Source organism: Pithys albifrons, chromosome 7 (assembly GCF_047495875.1).
Source record: "Pithys albifrons albifrons isolate INPA30051 chromosome 7, PitAlb_v1, whole genome shotgun sequence".
Classification (NCBI taxonomy): domain Eukaryota; kingdom Metazoa; phylum Chordata; class Aves; order Passeriformes; family Thamnophilidae; genus Pithys; species Pithys albifrons.
Window position 1 is genome coordinate 22183869 of NC_092464.1, and position 26190 is coordinate 22210058.

The 26190-nt window shown below is 39.2% G+C and overlaps 1 protein-coding gene across 2 annotated transcripts in view; it reads left to right on the plus strand.

Annotated features, from left to right (window-relative positions):
• NMT2 (N-myristoyltransferase 2) overlaps positions 1-26190 on the plus strand; it is a 34474-nt gene that overhangs the window by 1791 nt on the left and 6493 nt on the right. Inside the window, exons 2-10 of one of the 2 annotated variants that reach the window (XM_071560503.1) lie at positions 6891-7026; positions 10500-10644; positions 15547-15665; positions 15762-15853; positions 15960-16076; positions 16757-16927; positions 18069-18177; positions 21560-21730; positions 24145-24312. In XM_071560503.1, coding sequence (XP_071416604.1) covers positions 6891-7026; positions 10500-10644; positions 15547-15665; positions 15762-15853; positions 15960-16076; positions 16757-16927; positions 18069-18177; positions 21560-21730; positions 24145-24312 — 1228 coding nt within the window. The remainder of the gene's footprint in view (positions 1-6890; positions 7027-10499; positions 10645-15546; positions 15666-15761; positions 15854-15959; positions 16077-16756; positions 16928-18068; positions 18178-21559; positions 21731-24144; positions 24313-26190) is intronic. The other variant, XM_071560504.1, reaches the window with a different exon arrangement.

Below are 26190 nucleotides of genomic sequence, written 5' to 3' on the forward strand. Positions count from 1 at the left end.
AAAATAGCGTTTAATAGTCTTTGGGCTTTTGTTACACTTGTTTGAGTAAATATGTCCCTGTTGATGATTCCTAAATATGTAGAAGTAACACTCCTAAGAGCAGAAAGTGATGATTTATTGCTCTGCATAGGAGCCATCCTGATGTCCTTGGTGATACTGTTTGATAGCCAGGTGATGCCTGTCCGGAATTCATTCGGATCATGTTCTGACTTCGTTTTCCTCTGCTGTTTGTTTGTGTGCATGCCCGGGCTGTAGCTGCCCTCTGCAGTGTGGCTCTGCGTGCTGCTGGTGCTCGGGCTGCTCTGGCAGCGAGCGCAGCGTGTGTGGAGCGCCAGGGAACAAAGAATTGCACTTCGATGTGTTCCCAATCGCAGCTCACTGCTCTGCTCTGGCTTGGGTCTCACTGAGCTCTGAGGGATGGCAGCGGTGAGCTGTGCACCCTTCTCCCTAAAATTTGTTTGTGTTGTATATCCCAAATGCATTTGAATGAATGTTTAAAAAAAAGCTGCATTATTCATCTTTGAATAAGGAAGTGAATGCTTTCAAGTAGTATGAAGTTTAGTTAAATCAATGCTAGATCATTCCAGCAGAAAAAGCCTCTGAAGTATTTGTATCTGCTGCATGGAGTGTAATATTCACTTTTGAATTACCTTTTTTCCTGTAATCTTTGAAAATCGTGTTTGCTGCTCTTTGTCTGCAGGCTTAAATATTTAAACAAATTCCAGCAAATGAAAGGAAAAAAATCTTACAGTACAGCACACAAAGATCTACTCTTAGTATGGGAGATTAATGAATGGTAATAGGAACCTAATTATTCCCTGGTTTCTCCTTATCATAATACAGTAATTTTTGAGGTAACTTTAAAGTTTGCTTTGAGCTTTCAGATCAGGTTTTCTATACTTGAGCAATTTATGAGCAGTCCTGCTTTTTGAGACTATGCCTGTGTCAAGTGACTTGCTAATTTCTGAGTGGTCTCTATTGCTGCTGATCACTCTTTAACTTCACACTATTTTAACCCTCACTTTTTTAGAGGGAGGTAGAGTATGTGTTGTGTGTCAGTCTCTAGTAGGATTGTCTTGTAAATCAGGTCACTTTCAGGATGCTTCTTGACATTTGAAAATGGGTCCTTAGCATACTGGCCACAGGAAAACATGGTTTGTGCATCTATATAAGTGTGTATATGTCTGTGTGTATGTGTCTGTGTGACTGTTTTTTTTAAAAAATTTGCATGTTTCTTATGTGCTTGAACACTGAATGAGTGCAGAAGAAAATACCATTTTATAGCTCTCAACTGTGTAAATGTCTTTGTCCTCTGATTCTGCTCCTGTGTTTTAGATGTAGGATTATGTATGTTGTGTGACTCATTGCTGTTTTCCTATTCTGTGTCTGCAGCTTGCTCCTGCTAGATGGATTATGCTGTCTTTGTTCTGTTTTATAATAAAGTGTTGTTTACAAAATATCTTTGTTAGTGTGTAAGTACAAAACATGTATTTGTTGCACCTGAATCCACCCTGCTGAGCCCAGCCTTGTAAGGCCTCTCAGTTCATTCTAAATAGCTCCTTATGTTCAATGCTAGGAAGGCACTGGACTCAGAACATTTAGTAAACAGATGAGGAAAAGGTATGACCTTTAAACAACTCCCAACCCTCACAAATTATTTACTTTGAATGTTTTAGGAGTATACCTCTGATTCTTGTTTAAAAAATGTAACTTTATAACCAGCACTACTTTTAGATTTGAAGAGAAACAAATATTTTTAAGGTACTGGAAGCAGTGCTCAGTTTTAGCGGGGGAGATTTCCATCTTGGAGTACAGCCCTACAGACTGGAAGCGGGAGGCAGACGAAACATGCGGATCTCTGAGGAATATCTGTTGGTTCAGGTTTTAAGGTGTTGCTACTAGATTTTCATGCTCAAAACACTTGCATTTTTAAGTATTGAAACGTATGCAAATGAAATCTTCATCAGGAGAGATTAATAGTAAAGGCAGTTTGTTAGTAAGTGGAATTTGAAGGACATGAGCCCTTGTGGTCAGGACCTTTCTATTCACTTGAAATGGCAGCAGTCTTGTCCAGCAATGGGAAAGCCCTTTGCACCTAAACCTCCACTTTCTTTATGAACGAAGGACACCCCTAGTATAAATAATAAAGCTTTGAAATTTTTTGGAGTCTTACACATACACGAGATCTGATTTTTGTGATCAAAAATATATATGTAACATATTCAGAAATGTAGTTTTGCAACCTCACTTACTTACAGAGAGACAAGTACCGTGAAGGCAAGAACCCCACACAGGCCTTTGAGTTTGAAAATAAACATCAGAAGTACATGTTTGGTTTTAAATCTGAGAAATTGCTAACTTAAAATTACCATTCCATGTAAGTTAAAACAGATGTTGATATTACAAAAAGCTGTTCCTGCTAAAGTAGAATTTAGTGTTCAAAAAGGCAATTAAAATAACACTGATGGTTATTCAGTGGGAAAGATAATCTCAAAACCAAGGGAGCTGAAACGGTTTGACCATCTGAGTGAGGTAATTGTCACGCTCCTGCTGATTCCTCCATCTCACCTTTCCATGGATTTGCTCTGAGCTTCATGAAGTAAGTTTCTCTGCCACACTTCTCCCCAGTTGCAGTAAGTATCCCCATTTTTCAGGTTAAAAAAAACCCAAAACCACCACCACATGCAGGGAAAAGCAAAAGTCATTTCTTTTTCACATCTATGCAAAATACCAGATGTGTGTACATAAGTGGAAAGGTATGTGGGTGGGATCATGGGCTTGAATTTGTAACTTGCAGACAAAAATCACAAAACTGGAGGCCTCAGTGACTGTCTCAGAGTCTTATCCACAGCCTGTTTCTGGAGCAAGGTTAAGTCTTTTGGGGGCAGAATGAGGTCTTTTGCATGTTCCTTCGCCTCAGCTCAATTTTGATTTGCATGTCACTTTTGTGCAGGTCTCACTTTTTTCTTATCCATCAAACTGACAGAATTGTCATTGTGGGTGCAGTTAAAAATACCTTCGACCATGCCTGCACTTTGGTACAGCAGAACCTCAGTGTGTAGCCTCATCCTCCTGCCAGTAAAGTTTTCCTGGTATAAGCTTGTCTCTGACACAGTCAAAATCTTCCCCAAGTCTAATGTTGAATGATTTTCTTGGTATAATCAGCTGTGTCCATGTGATGGGCTGCACTGGGGCAGATGTGTTGTTGATCTGATGCATGAAAAGGTGTTTTCTGGCCTGACATCTTGACCTGGCAACAAGCTGAGTTGTACATCCTTTTCCTGCTTCCCACAGGACCTGTGCTACGAGCTGTGTCCATTTAACAGTTGCAGGATAGTTTGGAAAAGGATATTTCACACTTAAAGGTCAATTTCCATAGAAATGGGAAACTTTTTTATCCCCAGACTGCTAAGAGTGAGTTATATCATGGTGTGACCATATAGGTGTATCTGAGCAGACAAAGGAGAACTCAGATCTTAGTCAGCACACAAGAATATGTATGTCAGAGAAGAGCTTTTATTTATTTTGTTACCTTTGCATATTCTCTGTGCTGTCATGTCCGGCATAACTACTACAAGTTCAACAACGTAAGTTCCTTCCTCCCTTCCCAGTCATTCTCACTCCCAGTTTTAGAGCCCTTAAGTTCTTTTCAAGGCAGATGTTTTGGTTTTGCTTTGGCTCTAATTTGCTGGGTATCCATTTGTAACTTGTGTTGGACAAAGCTGTTTACTGAGTAGAAGTTTCTGCTTGCTGCCTGCTGCCAAATCTGGCTTGCAGTCGTGCCTCAGTAGTAGGATGAGTAGAACACTGTTTAAGTCCTCTTTCTACATTCTATGAACTATAACGGTAAAAAAGGACTGACCCAAGCTGCAGACTGCATAAATAGCTGCTCTGAATGTTCAGACAAAGATACCAGTATTTATTTTGCAAGAGACAGTGTGAAAGTTTTAAACCTGAAGGTTATAAACCAAGGACTGGGATTTTGGAAGATTTTTTTTTAAAACGTAGTTTTGTAGTTTTAAACACCATGCGTATTTTACATCAATTTAGTCCTGTCTTCCTTCCTCCCCAGCTAAAGAATGTGCATTTCTATATGAAAAAGGCCTTGAATTGGTCAAAGAACAAACAAATTATCCTGGTAACAGTATAGTTTGTCTGGGGATAATATTAGTAAAGCTTAGCAAAACTGATTTTTCTCCATAGCTGCCAAACTTTTTTCCTAGTGTAATTGTTCATTATTTCACCAAACTAAGTAAAACATTGACCCTCAGGTAATCCTAGTGAGCAAAATTCCCCGATGGTGTAAGTGGCACCAGCTCCTCCTGAGAGACAAAGAGCCAAGTGAGCTGCTGGTGCAGACTGGGGTTCAGTGCCTGCTGAGAGTGTCAGTCCAACAACAGTGTTTGCTGAAACTCCTGGTAGCCTGAGGTGCACCACAAAACCCTTGGAGTCAGCTCAGGGACACAGTGGCATTATTTGTTTGCTGTATGTGAGATGTTAGGAGGAAAGATGAAAAGTTGGTGGACAGTTCCAGAAAGTAGAAAAATACATCATGAAATGAATCCTAGCAAAGATGAAATCACTTTCCCACTATTTTTATCTCAGTTTTGCTAGATAGTGGTGGTGAAGTCCTACATCCTGTACACGTGTGGGGGTTTTACTGGTTTGTATTTATAAGCTCTTGATGGGCTTTTGGGTCTGTTCTGTATTTAAATTCTGTAGAAAATGTCAGCTTGGTATACAAGCCTTTAGATAGATTTAAATTTTATTGATTTTAGAGCCAGCCGTGTGCCCAGGTGGCCAAGAAAAGCAATGGCACCCAGGCTTGTGTCAGACCTAGGGTGGCCAGCAGTGATCGTCCCTCTGTACTGGGTTCAGTTTTGAGCCCTTCACTGGACTCCAAACTCGTGCTGGATCATGTCTAGAGAAGGGCAGCAAAGCTGATGAAGGGTGTGGAGCACCAGTCTAATGAGGAATGGCTGAGGGAGTTGGGGATATTTAGCCTGGAGAAGAGGAGGCTCAGGGCACATCTTACTGCTCTCTACAAGTACCTGAAAGGAGGTTGTAGCAAGGTAGGGAATGGTCTCTTCTCTCAGGTAGCAAGTGACAAGCCTGAAGTTGCACCAGGGCAGGTTTGAATTGGATAGCAGGAAAAATTTCTTCACCAGAGAAATTGTCAAGCATTGGAAAAGGCTCCCCAAGGAAGTGGTTGAGTCACCACCCCTAGGGGTATTTAAAAGACATGTAGATGTGGCACTGAGGGGCACAGTTTAGTGGTGACTTGGCAGTGCTAGGTTAGTGCTGGACTCGTGATCTTAAAGGTCCTTTCCAACCTTAGCAACTCTGTGTTTTCTGTGAAATTGTTAGCAGAGTCATCTAGGTGATTTGGCAGTATCTTTGTTCTGTAACTAAAGATTTCCTCCCTGTGTCATCTCTCTTTTTCTGCAGCCTTCTAATAAATAGTACAAACTCTCTTACCTCTCCTATGTGTTTGGTCTGCTGTACTGTTTTCCAATGAGTAACTCCTTGGTCCTGTCCCAGAGGCTGCTACATTTACAAATCTCTCCTCACTTTCCAGGAGCACAACTTAAGCCAATGTAACTTAGAATGTTAAGGACTTCTTGGGATTAATCTTTCACTGCAGTCTGTTCTAAAGTACAGTAATGATCACACAAAAATGGGTCTTTGCTTAGTTGTTTTGTTGGATTAATTGCAGGCTTTTGGCCTCTCTACTTGAGGGGGGGGGAAGGTTTCTTGCCAATTTCAGCTCTGACAAGGTATAGATGCTACAGCTGGGCATTATAATCTTCAAAGTGACTATGTTACAGTGAATAACATGTCCCTTACAAATGTGTGAATCTTAATAACTTTAGTTATGTTCTTTTCTTTCTTTTTGTCAGCATGATGTTTGGAGATTTTCCTCCTCTGGGATTAAAATAAAGAATTGTTTGTTGCATTGACTTTTTTCTTTTCCAATGAAAAACACCCAAGCACCGAAACTCCAGTATCTTTCGTGAATGAGTTCTGTTATGTCCATATGGTTTTGCAGAGAGATGAACCTCTTAAAGAGGATTTACTGTTAACTGACTCATTGCCTCCTTATTTTCATTCTGTCTGAGAACTGCCAACACATCCCACACCTTGCAAATTCTAATCTAATCTTGATTCTGTATCTTGGTTATTTGTCAAATTAGAATCTTCTTAAAGAAGAACGAACTTGTATTACTAATAGGCAAAATATGTCAGAATCTGCAAGCATAGTGTTTACTCTGTTTTTGGTTTTTTAATTAAGGTTGACCCCATTGTGCTTACTGTTTTTAAGGACAAATACATTATAAGTTTTGTGTTGTTTCTTACTGAGAGTTCAGCAAGACTTTCATGACCACTTATGTTATGAACAAAGTTTCCTGAAAACGGTGTTTTCATCTGGATGCATCTCAAACGTAGATGTGCCTGGTGGTGGAGCATGAAGGGGGAGAAGTATCAGGACACTAATAGTTACTGAGTTTCCAAGGAGGTTACTTTCCTCAGTTCCCACACTACCCTGTTCCGCCAAACTGTGTTGACTTTGGTCCTTTTGTATTTGTGCCAGGTAATAGCCTGAAGAAGAACTCTGGCAGCTGGATAGTGTCACAGTTTGCCATTACTATGTCAAAATGCCTGGTCATGCTGGTGCCAGAGTATAAAACAAATTAGGCAGCACTTGCAGGAAGTTTTTCATCAATACTCTCAGTTCCTCCCTTCCTTCCTTTCTGCTGCCTTTTCTTCACATTCAAACTGCTGTTAAGATTTTCCATATTAAAATGCTGGATTCTCCATATTTAACTTTCTTAATTTTAGGTTCAGTGGTACTCATTTTTCTCACTGCACATTCTCTGAATCTCTGGCAGAAGTCCTGGAGGGGATTTGGGAGCAAAGAAGAAGAAAAAGAAGCAGAAGAGAAAAAAGGAGAAACCAAATTCTGGAGGCACCAAATCAGATTCTGCATCTGACTCCCAGGAGATTAAAATTCAACAGCCTTCAAAAGTGAGAGCCCAGTTCTGTTTTAATTTGTACTTATTTTCTAATTTAATTTTAATTTGCGTGTTGCTTGTAAAAGCGAGTTGGTAGTTCTGCCTTAACATTTCAGAATTAAGCAAATGGTTCCTGCTCTGGACAGAGGCAGAAGCAAGGCAAGACCTGGTGTTTGCAGACTGTACGGAGTTTACTGCAGAGCCATCATCACCACCACACTGGTGTACTGTGAGAAAAGCAGAGGAGGAGACGCTTTGTCTCTCTTTTCCAGCAGTTGGAACTCAGGCTAGTGACAGCCTTGTTGCACAGAACCTGAATCTGCAGTGGCAATGCTTTTAAATTTTGTGTTTGTTAAATTGCCTTTTCCTTTAGCCACCATCAGATTTGGCTTAGTGCAGTTTTGGTAGCTTGTACAGCGTGATGCTGTCTCACCAGCAGTGGGAGGGAAGGTGGACCTGCTGTGCCAGCAGAGGCTCATTTGGGCAAGAAAGGAGCATGTCATCGTACATCAAGTGTGGAAATCTCCAAACATGGAGGTCCACGCTGAAGAAACATTCTGCCATCTGAAAGGCCTCTGCTATAAATAAGAATGCAAAATTACTTGAGAGGATGTACAGTCCTTGTGGACTTTGTGACAAACTGGCATTGTTTGTGTGCTTTCACCGTGTTCTGAATGAACAGTGAATGACATATGGTGGTGGCTTTTCAGCACACAGCTTTCATCTCAAGAGAAGTCTGAATCTGAGAACTGAAGTTTGTAAGACTACGAAAGTTTATGGACCATTGAGCATGTTGCAGTAGTTATATTTGCTTTATCAGATAAACATGGAGAATGTTACACCATTGTGCCATTAGTAAACTTCATCTAGTAAGATTTATCAAGTACATTGGGGTTACCAGCTCATTTTAGGGGAAAAAAGTTGTATTCTGGCTCAATAACATACTGAAAGATTTTGGTGTTGTCTCTTTAGATCTCCTCTCTGTTACCCTGATTGCTTTGAATGGGCAGATTTGGTGTAGGGGACACTTTAAAATATGTAGAGGTATTTTCTAGTACTTTCTGATCTCACCACATGTTTTGATACTGCATTTCTATAAAGCACATGTCATGAATTGCTAATACAGGAAGATAGATTGTTTGTAAGGGATAAACAAGTAACCTCACACTTACAGTTGGGGTGAGGTAAATTTTCATGTTAACATAAAGACACAGTTCATTGCTGTGGTATCCTGGGACTTCCTTGATTTTCTCCTGACCAAACTTATTGTTCCATATATTGCCTCTAATTGCATTAAAAGGCTGCTTCATGGGGTTGTTTTTGTTTTCATGTTCAAGATTTTAGTCCTCTGCCTTGCAGTCTTGCACACCATTTCTCTGATGTGTTTTACAAATGTGGAAGTCTATCCTTGTTCTGTGTTACGTACATAGAGTGGCACTATTTGTGATTTTTTTAATGTAACAAGAAGTTTAGCCAATTTGCTAGCAATGTTACAAGATTTTCTTCTTTTTTTGGCATAAAAAGAAAAGTTCTTATTTAAGACTTTCTCTAGCTCTAGGCAGTTAAACCACTGTACTATTCTTATACGGTTTCCACTTTTCTCTATAGTCACAAATACATCAGTGTTGGCTGGGGCTTTTTTTTCCTCCTCTGCTGTGTTCCAGGTCTGTCTTGAACAACTATCCTGTTTTAGGTTTTTCAAAAGTATCTTAGACTGCTGATCTGGATCAGTGTGGAAAAGTATATTTATTTTCTCTGCTAGTCAAGTAATATTTAGATTTCCTTTTGCTATGTGAAATGTAGGGAAAAAAGGCATCTATTTGCTCTTGATTGAAAAGAGGTCTACAAAGCACTTCAGAGGAAAGAAACACTGTACACGTACCTCTAAGAGAATATGTGCAGGATCATCATGTAATACTAATGGGGCTCCCCAACCCATTTAAAATGATTTTGAAAAAAGATTCCAAAGTCATGTGAGTTTGTAAATGGGTGTATGAGTCTGGAGGTGAGAAAAACAGAACAGTGAATCTCCTTGGCTTCTCCCTTTCTTATGTGGGATACTTTGAACACTGATGTGAGTGTAACCACAGCAATAAATGCTTGTTAGCAATGGATGCTTGCAGTGACCTTGAGGACACTTCACTGCCCATCTCATAAGACTTTGATCTCTCCCTATTACAAATGCAAATAATGTGGACTGTCCACACTGGCACATTCTGTGACTGTGTTGTGTAGGCCACTGGTGACTACAATAACTGATAATAGGGCAGATATGGCAAACTTAATTAAATTTTTGTTTCCAGCCTGTGAAAGCAGCTTCGAGTAGCAGCTCTGTGGTCAAGCATATCAACCATTCTTGCCAACTAGGTATCATCTATGTACTTGCAGAGAGAGCACTCTTTGTCATGTCCAGATCATTAAATAATATTGACCTCTGCATCCTCAAAGTCCTCCCCCTTGCCTTCTTGAAAATGGGTGTGACATTTCCCTTTTTCTATTTCAAGGAAACTATTCCTTCAAATATATTATTGCACAGCAGTGTTGGGAATCCTAAGCACAAGCAGTCTGTTAGTATGCCTCAGAATAGGACTTACCACTTGGGAGATAACAAAACAAATAGATTTTAAAAGAGAGAGGAGAAAATCCCTTTAGATTTGAATGTCTGTTGCCATTATTGTCTACTTTCCTATGCAGGTAAATTTCTCATTCCAGTTACACTTAGAGTGATCAAAAGTGAGAGTTTAACATCTCAGTTTACAAACAATGTTAGGTTTATGCTTTTAAGTAACTTATTTTTCAGCTTCTAAGGGGAAAGTTGGTTTATTTTACATTTGTCTGCTTCTGTCAGTTAAAATGGGAGTGGTTGGGAGTGTTGGCACAGTTGGCATTAGAAATATGATATATATGCAGCATATACAGGTATGATGCAGCAAGGTATCTAATAATTGCAAAGCAATAGAAGGCAGAGGCAGTATAACTAAGGTTAAAAAGTGGATATTTGTAGCAATCCAGTGTACCTTCAGGTACTACTGAACCACAGTGAATTTATGAATTATTTTATATTGCATGTGTAACTACAACTTCAAACAGCTCCGTGTGTTCCAATGGTATCTTTATATTGTTATATATCTAAACTGACTTTCTTTTTGCTGCTTTATTGTATTTTACTGGAGGGAACAGGGAATATAAGAAGCTCTTATTACTGTGATACTGTATCCTGCCTTGATGCTGCAGTATTTGTGTTAAAAATGCTGAAGTTTCATGGTTAAATGCAAGTGCTACTCAAAACTATTAACTCTTTTGTGAAGTTGCTTGCCTTTTGCCCATCTGACTTTTTTCCACCCTCCTGTCTGCAAAGGTTACACCTAAACTAACCATGATGAGAAGAGTACATGATAAATACATAACAGTAAAAAAATTGAACGTTTGTACAACTGTTCAAAGTAAATGTGCCTCGTAATATTCCTCTTCTGTTTTTGTGTGCAGAACCCAGCCATTCCAATGCAGAAGCTTCAAGACATCCAAAGAGCAATGGAGCTGCTCTCTGCATGCCAAGGCCCAGCAAAGAATATTGATGAGGCTACCAAACGTAAATACCAGTTCTGGGATACACAACCTGTACCTAAACTTAGTAAGTTTAACTGGATCTGGGTGAAAGATCTGTCTTATGACCACTAATGGAATGTGTGCCAGCTCTGTGGTGTGTTCTCTAAAATGGGTATAAAGTTGGACTGTGTGTGGTAGAGATCCTTAATCTTTTGTGTAGTTTATGTGGAATTCTCAGTGTTTTCCATGGAAGTACTTGTCTCCCTGCCCAGATAATATACAAGATACAGTGTTATAAAATCTCACTCTGACGTTCTCTATAAAAATGGGAAATGCTGTTGAAAGAGCATTTCTTTTTATGTGTTAGGTCTAAACTCTTGAAAATAGAACACAGAAGTTTTTTCCACTTCAGGGGAAGTAAGAACTAAGTGCTGACAAAGCATAAACTTTGATTTTTTTTTGTTTGTTTATATTCCCTTAAATTTTTTTCAATAGATAGATTTTCTATCACTGAATAATGACTCTCCTGCTTTAGGTTACTGTTTTCATACAGCTCTGAGTGGATAATGGCACTTTTCCTCATGTGCAGACCCTTTCACTGCTGTGTCTTGATGTTCTCCTCCACTACGTACACTGCCCTAAAGACATGTTTTCTCAGAGTCCGTTCTCTGTTCTTGATACCAAGTGAGATGGTGAGGTGACCTCTCATTGCCTTTAAATTTCTAGTGAATTTGGCAAGTTACTTTTTATACTGATCTGATCCCTGATAACACAATTGGTAAATCTTAGTATTTGTTGAAGGTGGTAGTTACTGACTGTGTTGGTTTTTTCTATGTTGCTTTCTGACCCTTCTTTTTCTGCTTTCATTATCCTCAAGTTAAGGAGTTGTAGCTTTTCAGTCCCAACAAAACCCGGGGGCCCCAGAAGTAAAACATTCTCAGGACAGTACCTGTCATTGTTCCGTCCTACAGATTTCTCTCCATTGCATTGGAGACTGGTGTAGAATAAGCAGAAATAAAGTAGTGTCTAAAGTACAGGAACATACTCCTCTTTCTCTCCACAGGGCAGAATTTCACATTAATCCATGTCTGTAGCTTAGTCTGCAGTGATCTCATTTCTTCCTGACTTTGTTGCACAGAGAAGTCCAGGGCAGAGTCCCTGGATAAAGTATTTTCCCCTGGATTGAACTGACCTGCCACAGCTTTTCTCCATGCAAACTATCCAGATATTTTCATAAAATAGTGGTAGTAATTGTCACCAGCAATCCTACCTAGCTGGAGGAAGACCTTAGCTGAAATAAGTTGATGTGTAAATCAAAAAATACTCTGTCCATAGTGAAGCTTTTTTCAGAGCTGGTTCAGGTGTCCGTGCAGTAGTTCCAGGAATTCAGTTCAGATTAATCAAAATATTTTACAGCACTTACACAGAGATGAGAGTCTGCGCTTGCCAGCCTAAAAAGACCAGTGCATTGGCTCAGAAAATTACTTGTTAGTGTTGTTCAGTAGAAATATGCTTTGTCAAATTTGGTCTGTGAGGTTTTGTCCAACAGTGTCTATGAATTCTTCTTTAATGTCATAGATTTTTTTTTCTTAAGTTTTTCCTTTATCTGCTGAATGAACAGATGGGAAAATCATCACTATTTGATATGCTGTATGTGTTTAGGTGGAAAAATAATCTGTAAATTCAAGAAATAGTTGTAGGGATCTTTGCATTAAATTAATTTCAGAATCCTTCTGTGTTCAAGCTAAGGTTGTGCCATGTAGTGACAGTATCATTTGGGCTGTTGGTACTTTGCAGAGTTTGCTTGAAGATGCTAATAACAATGACCTTCTATACTGGATGGCAGGCCATAACCATTTGTCAAGATTGCAATATCACTTGGGAAAAATTCATTTTTCGAAGGAACATTTGACTGTCTAGAGCTTGATGATGGTTATGGTAGGGTGGAGTGTTTATGGGTGAGAATCAGGGGAAAGGCCAACAGGGCAGATATCATGGTGGGAGTCTGTTGTAGACCTCCAAGCCAGGATGAAGAGGCAGCTAAAATATTCTATAAACAGGTGGGAGAAGTCTCACAGTTGCTGGCCCTTGTTCTCATGAGGGTCTTCAACTTACCAGGTGCCTTCTGGAAATACAATACAGCTGAGAGGAGACAGTCTAGGAGATTCCTGGAGTGTGTGGAAGATAACTTCCTGACAGAGTTGGTGAATGAGCCAACTGCTGGACCTGTTGTTCATAAAAAGAGAGGACTTGTGGGTGATGTGATGGTTGGAGGCTGTCTTGGGCACAGTGATCGTGAAATTTTAGAGTTTTCAATTCTTGGAGTAGGAGTAAGGAGTAGGTCAGCAGAACTGCCACCTTGGACTTCTGGAGGGACAACTTTGACCCATTTAGGAGACCTCGTTGGCAGAGTCCCTTGGGTCCTGAAGGGCAGAGATGTCCAGGAAAGCTGGATGTGCTATAAGAAGGAAAACTTAAAGAGTCAGGAATAGGCTGTCCCCATATGCTAAAAGATGAGCCGATGGGGAGGAAGATGAGCCTGGCTGAGTAGAGAACTTTAGCTGGAACTGAAGTCATGAATCAGTAATTTGAACCACTTAAAGAATCACCATCAAAGATACCAGCAAAAAGCAGGTTTTAATATAAATTTGTGGAAGTGCAATTTACAGAGTTTGATGGCAACGTTCACTCTATTTCATACTACATAGATGAAGCATACATAGGAAAATTGAATTAGAAACAATTTAGAATTATTTGCATGGGCAATGGGGATGCGGAAGGCTCAGGGTGCCAAGGATATGGGTGCAAAAAATAAGGGTGCAAAAGAGTTTAGCGGTACTCTAATCATTGACTAATTTCACATTTATTAAGTGATTCAGCAGGATTTACTGTAATTATAGCAGTGACTTAATTATAGACTCTAGATAACAACTTTAATACTATACTCAATTCACATGCATTGTACGCAGACAGAGATGTAGATATGTTTGTATGTGCAAAGGTATCTGTTAAAAATTCCCTTTGAGTTCAGTGTCTTACTCACATCAAGTCCCTTTCCATTTTCCAGCTGGAAGGGTTCAGCCTCAGGGAGCAGGAGTGTCAGCCTAGGCCTTGTCCTCAGCAACAGTCTTTTGAGTGTCACGGACTTGAAGGTTTGCAGGCTCTGAGAGGTTTCCCAGTCAGAGGTGCTGATGCACTCACTATGGTCCAGGACAGCTTAAAGAGCCTCACTTAGCCCCATTCTTCATTGGGTTGCAAGATAATTGGCTTTAGTCATCAGTAAGTTTCATCCTGGCCATAACCCATCTGAGTAACTGCTTTTGGGGGGGAAAAAAAAGAAAAAGGTCCAGTAACAGTGGTACCATTTCACTTGGGCTACAATTCAGGTAAATAGTGTTCCAATGCTGTCAGGGAATAACTTATCATCAGGGGGTGAGTGATTCTTCTTTGTTCCCCACCTTGTTGAGGCAACTGATGATCCTGATACAATCAATGTTGCTCCCACCTTTGCTAGGCAGGAGCTCCTGCTACGGTCCATGAATGCTTCACCGCCCAACTTCGGTGATTTGGACAAGGCTTATCAGAAACTCCTGAGATTGTAGAGCAGGCCCAAAGAGGAATCAGGGAATGCACCACCAGAGGAATTCAGGAAAGAAAACAAGGGTTTATGGCCTTTGGAGGAGAGACAGGCAACTCAGGAGGCTTACAAGGATGCTGTGAGGTAATACAAGAGAAAAATCAGAAGGTCCAAAGCCCTTAGAATGTAATCTGGCTACTGCAATAAAAGACAATAGTACAAGAAAAATTCTGAGGTGTTGGAGTGTGTCCAGAGAAGAGCAATAAAGCTGTCAAAGGCTCTGGAGCGCAAGTCTTAACAAGGAGAGATTGAGGTTGTTTACCTGAGAAAAGGAATCTCGGGGGCACCTTGTCACTTTCTACAATTATCTGAAAGGAGGTTGTAGTGAGGTGGGGCTCAGTCTCTTTTCCTAGGTAACGAGCAATAGAACAAAAGTAAATGGCGGCCTCAGGTTGCACCAAGGGACATTTAGATTTGGATGTTAGGAAAAATGTCTTCACTGCAGGGGTTGTCGAGCATTGGGAAAGGCTGCCCAGGAAAGTGATGGAATCACCATCCTAGAGCTTTTAAAAAGATACATAGATATGATGCTTAGGGACATGGTTTAGTGGTGGGCTTGGCAGTATAAGATTAGTGGTTAGACTATGTTCTTAAAGGTCTTTTCCAGCCTGATCGATTTTATGATTTAGCAGGTGCTGCTCCATAGAAGAGGAATAGCTGCTGTTTATAGCTGTGCACTGAGGGGCTGGAGTTGTAGAGTAATGGCAGAGAATCACAGACTATTCTGAGTTGGAAGGGACCCACAAGGATCATCGAGTCCAACTCTTAAGTCAAGGGCCCACATAGGGGATTGAACCCATGACCTTGGCATTATTACAACCAAGTTTTAACCAACTGAGCTAGGAAGCATTCTTTCATGTAGGATTTTAGAAACAAGTTTCACATATCCCAAGCATCTCTTAAATGACCTGGCTTTGCCATGCCAGTGCTCCTGAGTAATCCTGTTGAGATCAGATCTGTTCAAGTCAGTGGTAAACAAGATCTGAGCCATAGCTTGTTAGATGTGAGTACAACCTGTTTCTCATTATGAGACTGTAGATCTCGTGGCTGGCTAAATGCTTTGCATGTGCTGATAAGCTGTTGTCCTGCGTTATGAAATAGTGGGTATCAGTTGAGATAAAGTGGTTCTGTGAATATTTATAAATATTCTGATGAGATAATCCTTGGTCTGAACGTGATCTTTGAGAATGAGTAGTGTAAACTAATAATACTCATTTTTTTCTGCATTTTTTAAAAGCTTCATGTTCCTATCACATAATGGTGAGAAAATATATGATGTGAATTAAATGCAGTTTAGAGATCTAGCAATAACAGCTTTCTCGGGTTTTTTTGTCTCCTCCTCCATCAAAGATGAAGTTATAACTTCACATGGTGCAATTGAACCAGATAAGGACCATGTCCGCCTAGAGCCATATTCTTTGCCACAAGGTTTTATGTGGGACACATTGGATCTTAGCAACGCTGAAGTTGTAAGTATAACAATTTTTATATGTATCTAAAATAATTCAAGTTTATTCTGATTGATGCATGGATAAATCTTTGAATTTTTTTGTATGTGTTTTCAGCTGAAGGAGTTGTACACACTGCTAAATGAAAATTATGTAGAAGATGATGATAATATGTTTAGGTTTGATTATTCACCTGAATTTCTTCTGTGGTGAGTAGCAAGTTCCACATTCTGTTCTGCCTGAAGGGCAAAGAAGGGTGTTTTTATTACATCTTCTTAGGCAGTAATTTGTAATTATTTCTGTCATCAATTCTAGGGCATTACGTCCTCCAGGCTGGTTGCCCCAATGGCACTGTGGGGTTAGAGTGTCTTCAAACAAAAAACTGGTAGGATTCATAAGTGCCATCCCTGCAAGTATTCGTATATATGACAGGTAAAATGCACCATCAGTTTTGTGTTTATGGAAAAATAACACCACAAAACAAATCTTAAAGTGGTATTCGTTGGTATAGTGAACTTAGAGAGAGAGAAGGAGGCTCACTGATCATGAAGAGTCAGAAGAATCCTGTGTATGTAGGAGAGACCTTTATTTTTTTACTCCTCTCACATACCCTCCTCCCAGGCTCCCCCCCGCCCAAAAAAAGCTTGTGAGCTCATTGCATGAAGACTACTAATAAATATTTAAGAAATTTTCTTACTAATGAATGATACAGATAATGACATACAATTTTCTGACCTGACTGGAAAGTATCTAAAGGATAGTCAGTCAGCTGGTGTTCTTGGACAGGTCTTCATACACTGACATAAAACATAATGGTACCACACAGCATGTGCTTGAATGCCATTCTGCATCCTAAGGTAAGGAAATTGGTTGAGTCTTGGTAGAGCTTTGACAAAGGGCTATAGCAAATACCTTGGACACAGCTTGCCTATTGCACAATTTGCCATTGCAGTCACAGTATCATAGAGTAGTATTTGTTGCAGATGTGCTTTGCCACAGGCCAGTTTATTCTTACTTCAAATTATTCTGTCAAAACGTGGAAAACTGTATGCAAATGAAAAGATACAATGTGTAACTCTCTCTAATTTTTCCACTATTTATTGTCCTTTTAGTGTGAAGAAAATGGTAGAAATCAATTTTCTGTGTGTCCATAAGAAACTGAGATCTAAACGGGTAGCACCTGTACTGATTCGGGAAATAACCAGAAGAGTAAACCTGGAAGGAATTTTTCAGGCTGTTTACACTGCTGGAGTGGTACTTCCCAAACCTGTGGCTACTTGCAGGTAACCTAGGTGATGTCCATAATTACATTGGTTCTACAGCAGTCATTTTAAAGAAAATTTAATGTAATTGCCTAGAAACAATAAAAGCATAAAATTTGAAGATGTTAAATGTTGTGGCCTTGACTAACCTGAAAGCCTGAATGTTTGTCAAGGTTGGATTTTTTTGGTTATTTTTGTTTTCCCTTCCCTCCCAGTACATGGGATAAAACAGCTTCTCAGACTAAGATTTAATTTTGGTTTTGTTGAGCATACCTTAAATAGACTAATCGATATTTCTGTTTCCCTGCTGGTGAAAGCCATGCTAGCATTGACAACATTGTATACCTGTGTTTTTTCAAGTGGCCTGTTTCCCTGCTGGGTCACTTCCCTGATGAACTGGTTGCTTGCCAGAGATGGCAAAGCATTTGTGGGAATTGTATCATTTGCTTTTTTGAAATACTTTCATCTTTCCTGGAGAAAGGAGGACTTGATCAGCATTTGATAAAGATGGGACAGCTACGATGTGAGAAGAGTTGCAATCAAGTACAATTTTGTTTGCTTGGAATGGATTTTATTTCTACTAGGGAAAGTTCAGTTCCCACAGTTTTAGTCCATCTGCCTGGCCTTTGGAGGACAGAGTACTTTTTGATATGAAATTATTTTGTACCTATCAACACCAAAGATCCTCAGAGTTTCAGTAAGGAAGGATGGGGTAAAAAAGCGCCATGCTTTGTTCGAGCAACAGTGATCTGTTGCACAATGATCTGCCAGGAAGGGGAGATCCTCCTCAACAAAATGCTTAGACATGAGCAGAGGATCCTGTCTGCTCAAGAAAATAAGTGTTACCCATGTAAGTATGATGAGTTTTTCAGGGCTGTGGGAAGTATTAAAATGTTCAGCCCTATGCTCACTCATTCTGTATCAAAAACTATTTGCTTAAATTCAAAATGCTCTGGTAGCAGGCCTGTTTAAAAGCCATTGCGAGGATAAAGCTTTTCCTTCATTTTTTTCTTGCTTAAGCTTCGTACAGATATAGTACAGGCTTGCTTAGAAACAAATTTGGAGAGGGGAAGGAGCAATGCAATAAAACAGAGAAATGGATGCAAGTTAAACTGACACTTAAAATAATATTTAAACTCATTATTGTTAATTTTATTTTCAGGTATTGGCATCGATCGCTAAATCCCAGAAAATTGGTGGAGGTGAAATTTTCACATTTGAGTAGAAACATGACTCTACAAAGAACAATGAAGCTCTACAGACTTCCTGATGTAAGCAGTATGACTTCTAGAGAATCCCCACAGTTATTGTGAAGCCTAAAATAACCTTCCATCTGTCTCTGACAGCACAGGCTTTTCTGTGTAAAATCAGTGTGTGCAGGACATTAAAAAATAATCTCTGGTTGATGAAAAAGACATTAAGGGCTATACTAAACAGAAGAGGCTGTTGCTGTAAATCTGGATCTTACTATGGAGAAAATATAAATTTTTACCAAAATCCTTAAACAAAGGGAAAAAAACCAGAAACCTTGACTTCATAAACACGTGGAATTGAGTTGAAGATGCGTAAGACTATTTTGGTATGTTTAATCTGATAAGAGATTACTGGTACAGAAAATCAACAGTTCGTGTCTTAAAATTCTCAGAGAATTCCATCAGCAACTTGACTGAGTACAATTGTATTCTTGATTCCACTCTGACATCTTTTTCTGTTCAGTCAGATAATGTTGTTCTTCTGCAATGAGCAGGCTCAGCAAAAGCCACCTCAGTATGTTGTGTACTGTTTGTTTGCATGGTCTAGTAAAAAACCGGTCCTCTGGCATAGCTAGGTTAGTTAAAAATATTTTTTCTCATATTTGCAGCTAATAATTAAGCTTGCAAAAAGCCATAGGGTGCATTTCCATGACAGGGTGAGTCACTGTAAGTACTATTAAAAAATCTCATTGTTGTAATTAATAGCCTATAGAAATTAGTCTGAGCTTTATGGTGAGAATTTCTTTGCTTTTGGAAGATACCTTTCAATTTGAAGGGCTTGCAGAGTATACTTTACCTATACCTTGTCAGTAGACCTTTTTTTATTTAAAAAAACCTATCCTTTTGGTTAAAAATTTGCTTTTCTCGTCACTCATAGTACTTTGTAATCAGTTTTATCTGATAGTGGAGAATTGTGTTGTTGCCATATTTATCTTGATGGTGCAGGTTCTGTTACTGCTCCAATATTTGGGCAGAACAGTGAGCACTCCTCAGAGCGAGGCAGTGCCACGGCTTGATCTGCGCTCCTGCCGTTGGACAGACGTGTTTCCTGCTCTGCCCACTGTGCTGCACATGCAGCTTCTCCCTCACGTGCAGGGCAGCAGTTTGCACAGCTTAAGAATTAATAACCAAATTAATTAGGTTTTAATCTTGGAGAGCTAAATATAACTTCCATCAAATCTTGAAGACATTTTTAGCAGTCTGAAAAAGTGCAGCATGCAATTTCAAATACCAGTTTTGGTGGCAACTCTGGTAACATTTCTCATGAAAACAATTGAGGAAGCAAATAGTTTAAAGAATAAGGATCTTACTTCCAGTATCAAACGTGTAACTACAGAGAATGATTAGAAACAGCATTTGTACCCTGATCATCTTCCTTTATCATAAAATTCATATTCATGAAATCTATCTAAGGCAAACATACACTGTACACAGAAGGGCAAATAGTAAATAGGTGCTTTTAAAACTAAATTATGTAGGAATCCATATACCTCAGTTGTTTAGTTTGGATTTGGGAACTTCTCCCAATGAAAATAAAGATTTAATCTTTGTGCTAATATTTTCTCTTTAGGTCTTGTGTTTTGGCTTTATTTGGAGGTTGGTTTTTTTCCTGAGAAAGGGTTTAGATGCTGTTGAGGGTCTTTTTCCTCAGTTTCAGGCTGTTCCCATAAGAAGTACTGTCACACAAATTTGTTAATTCAGGCCATGCTGTCCTGTTCCTCAGCACTAAATACTGTTTCTTGCATTTTAACCTCTTTTTTTAGTGTCCTTGTAATATCATTGCCACTGGGAGCTCATCTCCATTTAAGAGATTTAATCATTCCTAATCGCTTGAACAGCCTGAATTAAAAAGATTTTCACATATAATAAGTACTGTAATTAATAAATACCACCCTCACTAAAGGCTGTGCATGTACTATAGATATAAAAAGCAAAAGTTTTTTTCTTTCCCAAGTGTTTAATCTCTTGAGCAAGGAGTTTTCTGAAAGAGGTAAATTCTGTCTATGTTTAGAGTTGGGACAGAAGCATGTTTGTCTGTCTTTCGTGACTGACTGAGATCCTGGCACTGGATAGTTGCATGAATGCCCAGTGGAGCTTGATGGGTAAAGCAGAGAAACAAATTTTAGCCCGGTTCTGTACACTTTTTCTTACTTCTGGTGTGGCAAATAATCATTTACTGGTAGCTATTCTGAGCCTTGCTGGGGAAAAAAGATGTTCCAGCCCAGGTATTTTTCCTCCATCCTTCCTGTCAGTCAAGTGCACACTATTATGGAATAAGGGCATTTTAAAATATAGCTGCTGTGCTTGCTGTTGTGGAGTCAAACCATAATCCCAGGCTGCTCAGAAAATCAGGAAGACTAAAATGTAATACGCAGGCCAGAGCTGTGGCAAAATGTGCTTTGATTTCTCATCTGGCTGCTGACTCCCAGAGTGCCTGAATAGTACCTCCCCCAGAATAATGCCTTTTGGCCAAAGCGTAATCAGCTACACTAATTGCAGGCTTCCAGTAATCAAGTGTCTACCTGGCTGCTCTTGCAATTGACTTTCCTATGATTAATGTGGTACGTGCCCAAGTATGTAGCTCAGACAGATGGAGCAGGATAAGATGAGCTATGAAGAGAACAAGCATTAGCCTCCCTAAAACTAAAGAGTGAGGAAAGCTAACAAAAGATCAGAAGAAAACTTAAATCACCTTTGCTTGTTTAAACATTAATTGCATAGTACTAGAAAGCCCTTTTTTTAATTTTCTTCTGATGTTTGAAGTAAAAAAACCTGTTAAAATACTGTAGGTTTTTAATTTCAGGCAGCTGTAAGTTATGAGAAGCTTTTCCGTTAACAGAATAGTAGTTGTGCCTGTATAGAAGCTTGGGTTAGCAAGGGAGTTTGCAAGTGCTGAGAGTAGGTGGAATCTTTTGTTAAATAATTCCTATTTAAACTTTATCGGCTGATTTTGATGTATAGCTTGACTGTAATTTCCCTAAATTTGAATTGCTTGTGTTCTTCAGATTAACTTCTGATATGTAAGTTGCATTGTTTTGGTTTTTTGGCTGGGCCCTAGGTAGTTTAGAAGAAGATAAGACTGACCTAAAAAAAAAATACAAACTGTACAAAGTCTAGGCTGTTGGCAATGGTATGTCTTTCTCTGGAGAAATGAAGCTCTTTCAATAATGAAATACAAAGATTGAAGTGCCCCAGACTGTCTCAACAATTAGAAGAGAGGGAATTCTGATTGAAAGCCATTCATAAAATAGCATAATGAATTAAGTGGCTGGGATAAAGTAGACTAATAATGAATGCATTATAGCAAGTGTAGTGACTCTGCAACCTACTTTGAGCCTTTGCTGTGTTTGCAGTTTTCCTTTCAACATCTTAACATATATTTTTCTTTTGTTACAATAAGGCCACAAAAACTTCAGGTTTGAGACCAATGGAACAAAAAGATACTAAAGCAGTACAAGAATTAATCAACACTTACTTGAAACAGTTTAATCTTGCTCCTGTGATGGATGAAGAAGAGGTAGCCCACTGGTTCCTGCCTCGGGATCATATTATTGACACTTACGTGGTAGAGGTAAACTATGCCCTAATGTATATGAATATATATGTCAATGCCACAATAGTTCATATCAGCATCAAGTTTTTGAATTGTGGGCAATATGAAAATGCATGTTATAGGTAGAGTCTGATAACCACGATTACAAGTTTTGTTCTTTGTATTGCATTCTGTTAGCAAAAAATGTTTGCTTGTGATAAACCACAGTTCTCTTGTACTAAGATATCTCACAGAATTCTGAAATATCAAAATATCACTATCTTGGCAAGATTACAGCAAAGAACCTTACATATTTTAAGGTCAGATCTTCCACCTGCATTTCTTGATTCTTTATCCACAGAGATATGACAGGATAATAAGCAGTGGTCTTCAAACCTTCTTTTCTAGAAAAAAAAGGAAAAATGATGCAGTGTCTGAGATAAGGATTTGGTTTGAATTACTGTCGTTCTTTCAGGTGTACACATTTCTGCCATACACCAGTACAAAATTCTTTATTTTTAAAACCAATTTTAGATGCACCTCCTGGGGAAATTATGGTTTTTGATGATCTGCTTCAGTAGAAAGTGTCGTTTTCAGTAAAAGTACGTGTGTATCTATGTATGAATTTGCATATACATATATATGTATGTATACACACCTACCACCTCCACCCTCCAAACAGTTGGTCATAATGCTTTTCTCAAAATAAGCAGATGCTGGAAAAGATTAGCATTTGGATTTGGAATCTCCCAGACATATTTGGAATACATGCAATAGAGCTGGTGGAGAAAGATACACTCTTCCCTTTGAGTCCATACAAAATCAGTTATAGGTATCATATTTGAGTCCATACAAAATCAGTTATAGGTATCACATCACTTTGTTTCAATAGATGAGGTTATTTAAAAATGATCAGCAGTAACATCCTTAAACCTACCAGCTTCTCACAGAAGCTGCAGGTTGTGAAGCTCAGTGTTCCCACCCTGCAGCCTGAATTTGTGCAGGAGCCTCAACTGATTTAGGAAAGTGCTGCTGGAGATGAGTGGTCCTGCTCATCATTTGTCATGGTCCAAGTTTAGCTTTCTACTTTGTAGTGGGTCTAGTACTCATTGGACTTTTCCATGTTCTGAATTATAGTTACTCCATTATCCACACCCTCTTCTACCTATTCTCCACCCTGCTCTCTGGGTTGGTTTTTGGCTTTGTGAGCTGCAGCCTACAGAAGAGTCCACAAGCACCAGGATCAGCATGAGTGTGACATTGACAGTGCCATTCTAATTGAACAGCAGAGTCTTACCTGTCTCTTGATCTAATTTTTCACTGTAGAAAATGTAGGTTTGTTAGTGCTTAAAATCTTTTTAAGACCTGTGTGACCCAAAGATGTTAGTGTCAGACTTTGTAGTCATCTTTGTAATGTGCAGAGCTAATACCTCAAAATACTCTCTATAATTTCTGAGTTAATATTTTCATCATCCTTACTGAATTTAGTGAGTGACTTAATACCTTTTCTGTTACTTGTTAGTTTATCTCTACTACAGAATTTGTACCTGCTCTAAGGCAGTAGCTTTTCTGCATGTGATAGGTTCAACTGTTTTACTTTTTACTGCAGCAGTATTGTTAATTTAAGAATCCATGTGAGATCCTTCATTGAGCTCTAAGTAGGGGGCACTAGTCATTCAAAAATAAAGCAAATAAGTAAGAACAAGCATTTGTGTGTCTCCTTCACCTTTATGAGGAGAGAAAATCTGGGTAGTTTTTTGTGGTCAGCATGTTAGTCATAACCCATGTAATAATTATTTCCCACTTTCTTCTAATCTACACTCTTGAAGATGGTTAAACTTCCTTAGGTGCATTAAAATATTAACTAGTTTTATGTAGTGTACTTTAGATTTCTGTATAAGCACTGTTTTTGATGACTACTGGTTTTATTAGAATTTCAGTGTGATTTAGCACTGCTGTCCAGCAAATTGGTTGTGCTTGTTGATTAATAATCATGAGTTGATTCAAATATGCTTTGTACACCAGCACAGTACTTTTTTTCTATTTTTAGAAACATGAGAAAATTATTCCTTAATATGAATGTCATCAGATTTTTAAAATATCCTTAATATTTTAAGACTATTTTATTAAATAAGTGCTGTTAGAAAAAAACTTCTGTACTCTTTTTTGGAAGTGTGCTTTGTTAGCTTTGTAGCAGACTAAGCTTGGGAAATGAACTGAACTGCTTTGACAATTGCTTGTCAAATCCTTAGTGGTGTAGTAGACTAGAAAAATCTAAATGTTTGTTTCCTCAAATCTTAGCCAAGATTAGCTGTTATACCATAATATTTACAGTGCACAAACCTTGCTGGATTTATTACCTACCTTGTGTAGAACTGCCGTGTTAGCCTAACCAATAACTCAGCAGTTACTTCTTATTAATTAACTTTATTGGTTTGGGGGTTTTTTTGTAGGGCTCAAATGGTATTTTAACAGACTTCCTGAGTTTCTACACATTACCTTCAACAGTGATGCATCATCCTGTTCATAAAAGCCTCAAAGCTGCCTATTCCTTTTACAATATTCATACAGAGACTCCCCTCTTGGACTTAATGAATGATGCACTCATTATAGCCAAATTGGTAAGTTGTAAGTTGGTTTTTTTCCTGCTTTTCATGAAAGTGTTCTTAGGAGTGGTGGCAAGGTAAGAACTGGCAGCAATTTATCCATGCCATTGCACTGAGTTTTACTGTCTACAGCACGGAGTGCAGTTGATGAGTCATATACAATATCAAAATATAAAGCACTGTGCTTGTTTTTTATTTCTATTTTTATTTAGAGGGATGCTAGGTAATGACAAGTGCATAAAGGTCAAGCATTTGCAATAGCTTGAACTGTGTAAACACCCAAGAGTACGTGGGTGACCATAGTCAGTAAGTATCAGAAGAACGAAAACTATCACTAAAATAATTTCCCTTGGAGATGAATTAATAACTTCTATCAAATTATGTTTTATTTCTAAAAAATAAAAAAAATTATTTATGTGAGCTGTATCATTTTCTTGTGTTACTAATTGCTGCCTGTACAGTTTTGTAGGTGATGTTGTCCCTTTTAAGCATACCTTCATGCATGGAATTACACTGACAAATGCTTTGGTTGATTGGAAGGGAAGAGACTATAAATTAAGTTCTTAAGCAGAAGAATTTTAAGAGTGTAGTACTGTCCTGTGAAAAACTGATGCTGGCTCTTAGTCATCAGTTTCACGGGAGTACAGTGCTAACACAGGTGGCCACATGTGCTGTAGTACAGAGCTGTGCAGGTGTTGCATATCCCCAGTGCTCTGAATGAATGCTCTGAGACCTGCTTAGCCTGGGCAATTCACGGCACTGCACAGCTTTCATCCAGTCCATGGCCTCCATTCTAGCAACCATTCCCAGCATGCTGCAGAGCTTGATGCTTGTCCCTCCAACTGAGGGGTTGCTTGTCACACTGGTTGCAGTGTTAAACCTGCCAGGTCAGTGCCCAACCCAAGCAATGCTGTCTCTGCTTGGAATTACCATGCTCAGAGCCATCAGCATAGCATGTGGCACAGGGATTTCTCTGTTGGTCCTGTATGAAGCCAGTGATGGTCTGCAAAGGCTGTGTATGTTCAGACTCCAGGCTGCATGAAAGCAGCCATAGTCTTCAATTTGTCTGTCTCGGCCACGTTTGTGCAGCACTGCAGCTGAGCTGCCATCTCTGACAGGAACTGTCTGCTGAGGCTGGTTGACCTATAAGTAGCTCAGTAATTATTTGTCAGGGAAAACACCTGGGTAGTCATGGGGAATACAGAAGCACTTTATTCAGGCTCCAGAATGATACAAAAGGAAGTTCAGAGACAGACTTTGAGAGGCTAGTATAATTTTCAGAAGTGCCTAAAAATACTGGTACTTAAAAGTCACTGTGGAAAAAGGAATGAGTTGGTCCCATTTGAAGTGTCACATGGGGATCTGAGTGTCTGGCCATTCACTAGGCCACAGATGTAATGGGTTTGGAGGCAGCTACATGGTCTAACTGCAAGGATTTACACCTTCCCCTGTGGACATTTCTTTGAATGTGGATCATAATATAGATAAAATATATCTAAATCCCATAATGGAATTTAGACATCTGTGGATTTCTAAAGTACCTGCTGGGCCTGTCTGCATCATTAAATGCCTAATTACATTTGTAGATCAGGCACTTGAGTCTTACATGAGGAGAGGTGAGGCAAGGAAAGTCCTATTCAGGACAGCTTTTTGTTTACTGAGTCTGGCTGGGATGGAGTTAACTTTCTTCCTCGCAGCCCATACCATATGGTGCTGCACTTGGCGACTAAAGCAGGGCTAATAACACACCAGTGTTTTGGCTGTTACTGAACAGTGATTGCACAGCCTCAAGGCTTTTTCTCTTTCCCCCACCACTCATAGGCTAAGGGTGGTGGACAAGAAGCTGGGACACAGCCAGGACAGCTGACCCCAACTGGCCAAAGGGGTATTCCA